Source organism: Amblyomma mixtum, chromosome 4 (assembly GCF_055824585.1).
Source record: "Amblyomma mixtum isolate Tamu chromosome 4, ASM5582458v1, whole genome shotgun sequence".
Lineage (NCBI taxonomy): Eukaryota > Metazoa > Arthropoda > Arachnida > Ixodida > Ixodidae > Amblyomma > Amblyomma mixtum.
The window spans coordinates 1,520,075-1,527,045 of NC_143015.1; the positions used below are offsets into that span (position 1 = coordinate 1,520,075).

General features: G+C 55.3%; 1 protein-coding gene across 1 annotated transcript; it reads right to left on the minus strand.

Moving 5' to 3' along the window:
• Positions 1-2,548: 2,548 nt before the first annotated feature.
• LOC149345482 (uncharacterized) lies at positions 2,549-6,169 on the minus strand. Its single transcript, XM_089586088.1, has one exon. It carries the CDS (start codon positions 6,167-6,169, stop codon positions 2,549-2,551), a length of 3,621 nt encoding a protein of 1,206 aa, XP_089442214.1.
• Between the last annotated feature and the right edge of the window lie 802 nt (positions 6,170-6,971).

Here is a 6,971-nt window from a genome sequence, read left to right on the forward strand (position 1 = left end):
GGTTCAACGAGGCAGCGCACGCCAGTCTGCGGTACGACACCGTCGTGGACCTCTGGACGTCTGACTGTCTCAGTGCCCGGTGAAAAAAATGTGTTTATTTGCGACTCTCTTGGCTTCGTGCACTTTAGGTGCAATAATTCTTTTGTATTGTGATCTCTCGTGAATATAACATTGCAGGACTTTCATTGTTTTGTCAATCACTTTGTATGAACTCGTACAAGTGATTGTGAAATCGTGTGTATCGTCTCATTGCAGTATAAACTTGGCTTTGTTTGTGAACCTTTGGCTCCGACCTATTCTCTGACTTGCGACCGGGGAAAGCTGGGTACCAAACGACCAAAAAGCTCTTGTCACTTGATAGCTGGTTTCCGGTGAGCTTGCAGCGTGGCAAGCTCGGCTAGTCGAGGGCATCTCCTTTGAGTCGGAGACAGCTTCGCCCACACGCTATAAAAGTGCCTGGGAAGGCCACGCAAAAGTGCGTGAAGTTGGGTGACACCCTATCGCATGTTGAAGCGAACATGTCCTGTAAACTATATTGTTGAGCCACTCAAGTATTGTTGTGATCTCCGCTGCTGCTTCCACGAGGCTGTATTGTCATGCGCAAAAGTCTCGAGGACGCGTCATCAGAAACCGAAACTTATGGCTGTGTTAACACGCTCTGGCTGGGGACGACACTCATGCAGGTGGAAGTTGTAGGCGCGGGCTGTGTTATGTGTGTAGGGATAGCAGCTCATCGCTAAAAAAACATGGCAGCTATTAGCCAAAATCACATGTTGCGCAACCTCGAGAGTTTTGTCCGCCATAGGAATATCGAGCGCCTCAAGCCCTACTACTACGACCACTATCTACTGTGCGCTTGTCTGCCCGGGCGACATCTAGGACTGCTCTCGAACTGCTGTTGGCCCTGCTGCGGTTCCGAAGCTGCTTCAAATAATCTCCACCTTGCAACTGTGTCAAGATATGGTGGGCGGCTTGATGTTTGGTTGGCGCCGAAGTTATATTTAATCGGGCCAACCTGCCCACTGCTGCACTCTCCGTAAGTTCGGAGGGGGAGGAGCGACAAACCTCTCCACCCCGCGTGCGGAAGATGAGGTTAGACTGCTGACCGGCGATAGGGGCCACGCCTGATTAGCCGTTGACCGGAGGCATGAGGCGTATAGGCAGGTTTCTTTAGCAACCCCCTTTACTTGGGCAAGAACACGAACAAACGGTTACAAAACAAACCAAGCAAAATAGAGGTAATGCACAGGCGCGATGCGAACAACAAGCACAAAATCAGAAGCACACAAACAACTATTAACAATAAGAAGGAAAACAACAGGGCGAGAACTATAAAACAAGGTTACACGATTAAAGCAATGTACAAAATAATAGGGCGAGAACAGCGACTGAACAAAGAAAAGGGTGGAGCGAGTGGTGAGAATCGGTGACTTAGCTGCGTAGTGGCAGGGTCCGGTCGCAGGGAGCGTCGGGCTGCGGAAGCGCGCGGTGCTGATGGGGGGGTGCGGATACGGGCGCACTTGGGCCCCGGGTTACGCGTCTTCCACGCGTCTTTCGGGGCCGCCGTCGCCGCGCTCTACGCGTCAGACACCGCCTAGGCTCACTTCCCGACCACTGCCCTGGCTGACCCCACACACGTCGGCACGCACCGAAATCTCTAGACCAACTAACTCGGTCGTGATTTTCCCGCCACCGTGCTCACGTGACAAACCACAAAAAAAAACAAATAAAAGCAAACGAATCCTCTCGGCCCCGTGCACCAACGATATACAGATGTTGAGAAGGGGGGAGAAGAAGCATGAAGAAACTGAAGGGGACGCGAAGGAAAGGTATGGTCCTAACGAGGAGGGATGTTAACTTCTCAAGGTTGGGACGGGTGCTAGGGCATTCACCGGCCGCTTCCCGTCCTCCCCCCGTGTAAGCAATCTCTTCCCGGCGATAATCCTGAGGAGGGGGGCGGCGTAGTCTTGACCCCCCCAGCGTCGCGAGGGGTCAACGCCCACGCGGGGGGAGGCAAAGTCATCGCCGCTGCGTCGAGACGTGCCCGCATACTACCGGCGCCGTGGCCAGCCGTGGCCACTTTGGTCGGAGAAGAAAAAAGAAAGATAAAGCATGCGCGCACTTTGTAACACAACCCCCACGAAAAGAATGTTATTCTTAATAACATTTCAAAATCAAATACACAAATGTCGTGCATGCACAAATGCGTCTTGCCGAGCAAGCAAACGAAGATGAACTAACGCGCACTTCACTGTTAGGAGCGCGCACCAGTTCTTCGTCGCACAACGTTTCCCACGATGGCTCGCACAGTCGCGCACTGCACACTTCACGCAGTCACGTCACAGTCACTGCAGACTGTTCCACACAGCACTTGGAATTGAAACAGTTCAACACTGCACACAACATCCGCAGATTTTGCGTTGCCAAACATTCCAAGCACAACAAAAGGTCCACGACAGACAAAGGAAAAAAAAAAGAAAATACTAACTTACTAACTAAGGGGGAAACTGAGCCGCCGTAGCGCGCATGTAGTTCCCTCCATGCCGATTCACGCCCGGCTGAGGTAGTCTGCGCCGACGTTATCTTTTCCTTTAATGCTCTCGACTCCGAAGTCGTACTCCTGTAGGAGCAGCGCCCAGCGAAGCAGCCGTGAGTTCATGAACTGAGCCTCGTTCAGATATTTGAGGGGCTGATGATCAGTCTGGACGGTGAACCGTTTGCCGTATAGATAGAAGTTGAAGCGCTTGATCGCCCAAACAATGGCCAAGCACTCCTTTTCAACTGCTGCGTATGCCCTCTCTCTTGGAAGTAGCTTCCGACTCGCGTAGGCGACGGGGTGCAGAAGTCCGCCCCCCTCCTGCAGGAGTACCGCGCCAACCCCTTGATCTGAGGCGTCGGTACGCAGTACAAATGGCTTGCCGAAGTCTGCAACCTGCAGGATGGGGGCTTCTGAGAGCAATCGCTTCAAGCTGTTAAAGGCTTGTTCTTCTTCCCCTCCCCACCTAACGCTGTTCGGCGCGAGCTTCCTGGTCAAGTCTGTCAGAGGGGCGGCAACAGTTGCGTAATTCGGGATGAATTCGCGGTAGTATCCTGCTAGGCCCAAAAATTCTCGCACTTGGCGCTTGGTCATCGGTCGGGGGGCCTGGCGGATCCTTTCTAAGGTTGATTCCATGGGGCCAAGGGTCCCCTTTCCAATCGTGTGGCCCAGGAAACACAGCTGATCGACGCCGAGTTCGCATTTCTTCGGGTGCACTGTCATCCCGGCCTCCCGGATTCGCGTGAGAACCTGCTCCAGTGCCCTTAGATGGTCCTCCCATGACTCGGTCGCCACGAGCAGGTCGTCGTAGTAATGGTAGACGTTGTCTATCCCGTCTAGAAGCTTCCTCATCAGCTTCGCGAAGACGGCTGGGGCGGTCTTGATGCCGAAAGGCATGCTCCTAAATTGGTAGAGGCCACTGGGAGCCGAAAACGCCGTCTTTTCTCTTGATCTGTCATCCAGAGGGACTTGCCAATAGCCCTTTGCGAGATCCATCTTGGAGAAGAACTTTCTTCCTCCCACCTCAGCGATGAGGCAGTCGGCGCGGGGGATGGGTTCGGCGTCGGCGACCAGTACATCATTTAACCTTCGGAAGTCTACGCAAAAGCGGTTCGAACCGTCGGGCTTCTTTATAAGGACGGTTGGCGCATTATACGGTGAGCGCGACTTCTCGATCACGCCCATCCGCATCATCGAGGCCACCTCCCTCTCAACTTCCTGACGCACAGCGAAGGGAAGCGGGTACTGTTTGACCTGGATGGGCCTGTTGGTTGTTGTCGTCAAACTGCACACGGCCCACGTGGTGTACCCTGGCCGATCAGAAAACAGCTCCTGGTATCGGGCTATTAGGGACCGCAGCTCCTCTGCCTGTGGTCGGGTCAGTTTCTCGGACGCCGCGACATCGCGGTAGTCGGCTTGTTCACCTACAGGCCACACCAGCGCCCCTTCCTCGATATCGGATGCTACCGCCGCCACCACCGGCACGTGGGAGTCGGTTTCCGGGACCCGGCTGAAGTACTTCTTCAGCATATTGGCATGAAATGTTTTCGGGTTTCCCTCCACGTCTACGACGTAGTCGACTTCCCCCTTCTTTCCCTTAACCACATAGGGACCCTTCCATTTCATTGTGAGCTTGTTGCGCTCGGTTGGCAGCAGTAGAAGCACCTGGTCTCCAATCTGTAGTGCCCTCGATTTGGCCCCGCGGTCGTAATACCGCTTGTATCGCTCGCCTGCTTCTACTAGCGCTTCATGTGCCATTTGACAGGTCGTTTCGAGCTTCTCCCGCAGGTCAATCACATACTGGTAGGCTGTCTTGGTCTCCTCTTCCAGTTTATCCCCGGTCCATAATTCCTTCAGTATGGTGAGGGGGCCTCGCACGTTCCGCCCGTACAAAAGTTCGAAAGGGGAGAACCCCGTGCTGGCCTGGGGTACCTCCCTGTAGGCGAACAAAAGAGGCTCGATGAACCGGTCCCAGTCCTTAGGCTTTTCGGTGCACATACGGCGGAGCATCTTCCTTAGCGTCCCGTTCAGCTTTTCAACGAGGCCGTTCGCCATTGGGTGGTACGGCGAGGTGGTCTGCAGGCGAAGGGACAGCAGACGGCCGACTTCTGTCATGAGTTCCGAGGTGAAATTCGACCCTCGGTCACTCAGCATCTCTTCGGGCACACCAACTCGGGCAAAAATTTGCAAGAGAGCCTCGGCCACCCGCTCCGTCTCGATACTGGGCAGGGCGACTGCCTCTGGGAACCGCGTCGCATAGTCGACTAGCGTCATAATGTACCGATTCCCCTTCCGAGTCGTGGGCTTGATGGGTCCAATAATATCGATGGCCACCCTGCGAAACGGCGTGTCAACGAGAGGCATTTTCTCTAGGGGTACCTTTTTGACGGATCCCCGTGGCGCGGTCTTCTGGCAACTGTCGCACGACGTCACAAACCGATCGGCGTCACTGTGCACGCCGGGCCAGAAGAAGTCAGCCAGAATTCGGTCACACGTCTTTTTGCGCCCCAAATGACCTGCCATCAGTCCGCAGTGCGCGAGGCGGAGAACTTTGCTTCGATGTTGAGAGGGGACCACCAGCTGTAAAGTAAACGAGCCTGACTCTGGCATGAACTGGCGGTAGAGCAGGTCATTCCTTAGCAGAAAGGTGTACGAGCCTCCTCCCTTGCACTGGATTATTCTCTCCCCCCTCTGCATCTGGAAACAACGTCGGAGGGTCTCGTCCGCTTGTTGCTCTCGGCTCATCTGCGACGGTGTGACTCCCGCAATAGCGGTTGGTACGCGTAGCTTGCGGAACGTCTCCGACGATTGCTGCCTGGACTGTTGACGGGTGGTCACGGCGGCCGCGTGTGCGGGCTCTTCCGGGGCATATGGCTGCCCCTGTACGGGATCCGATGTACCCGTTTCGTCCCCCTCGGTGCTCGGGGCGGTAATGTTCCAAGTCGCGTCTGGCTCGGACGGATGCCTGGCGCCGTCGATATTCCCAAGAATGAGGTCGAACAGCGGCGATTCCATACATCCGGCCAGCACCTCTCCTCTATAGTAGGGTGTGTCAACATGGATTCGTGCCTCGGGTAGCCTTCTGACCGAGCGGTCCACCAGGTAAACGGCTCGGTTCCGGCCAGTAAGTTGGGACTTTGTGACAAGGTCTCGGTTGACAATAACAATGTTACAGCCAGTGTCCCTTAATACTTTTATCTTCTGCCCGGCGATGCGACCTTCAACGACGGGAAGGGTACCGGACGTTTGGGCCCTGCCGAGGTTCACCACCGGCACGAACTGACCATCCTTCAGCTCTAAATAGCCGTTCTGAATGCAGGCCGACACGTCCTTTGCTCCAGGGAGTGCCCTGTTGCCGTGCTCAGAATATCTCCGGTTCTCCTTGCACTGCGCCGCGGCGTGCCCCGATCGCCCGCAAATGTAGCAGCGAAGCGCGGATGGTACGGAAGCTGATGGCGGCCTTCCCTGTTGGCCCTTGCGGCCAGCATCCGAAGATTTGTCCACGGACCGAGCCTCACGCTTCGGTTCGCGCCTGCCAAAGTAAGTGGCCCCCCTGGCACTCACATAGTTGTCAGCCCTTTGCAGCAGTTCATTCGTGTCGGCTGCCGTTTTCTCTTTCAGAAAAGTAGCCATCGAAGGCGTGCAGTTCTCTAGAAACTGCTCCGTTAAAAGAAGGCTCTTAATACCCTCGTAGCTCTTCTCGGATGCGGAGAGTTGTACCCAGCTCTCCCAATAATTCTCCAATCGAGTGAAGAATTGAGACGGAGTTTCGTGTTCGTGGGGCGCTTCTGCCCTGAACTTCTGTCGGAACCCCTCCTCCGTCAAGTGGAAACGTAGCAGGAGAGCTCGCTTGACTTTATCGTAGTCCCCCGCGTCCGATCCAGGCATCCGGCCGAAAACGCTCCAATGCCTCTCCCGTCAGGCAGGTGCTCAGGGCTGTAGCCCATTGCTCTCGTGGCCACTTCTGCGCCTCCGCGACCCGCTCAAATCTTGTCAGGTAGGCGTCCAAGTCGTCCGTTTTATCGTTAAGCGGCGCCATCAGTTTATGTGGACTGACACCTGTGAAACGCGATGTCGCTTCACTTCCATTTGCAGCGGAATCCGAACTCGCGCTCACGCTACCCTCGCTTCTAGCGCGGAGAATCTGCAGCTCCGTGTTCATCTCTAGTAGCCGCCGAGCGGAGCGCGCCTTGTCTCTTTCGTCCTCATCGCGAAGCCGCTGCTCCTCTTCTTTCAAGTGCTCGCGGTGCTTCGCGCGCTCGTCTCTGAGGAATTCCTGAAGGGCTACCCCCTCAAAGCCTAGCTGCCTCCCGAAAGCAATTATCTTCTCCAAATCTGCCATTGCGCACACGCTCTGGTTCTCAGCTCTCGCAATGCTGAGATATTGCCTGGATGCTATGCCTCGCGGTCAAGGCCAATCGTGGTCAGCAAGTCC

Excerpts from the sequence above, each read along its gene's own strand:
- LOC149345482 (XM_089586088.1), bottom strand. The coding sequence starts at position 6,169 with ATGGCTACTTTTCTGAAAGAGAAAACGGCAGCCGACACGAATGAACTG.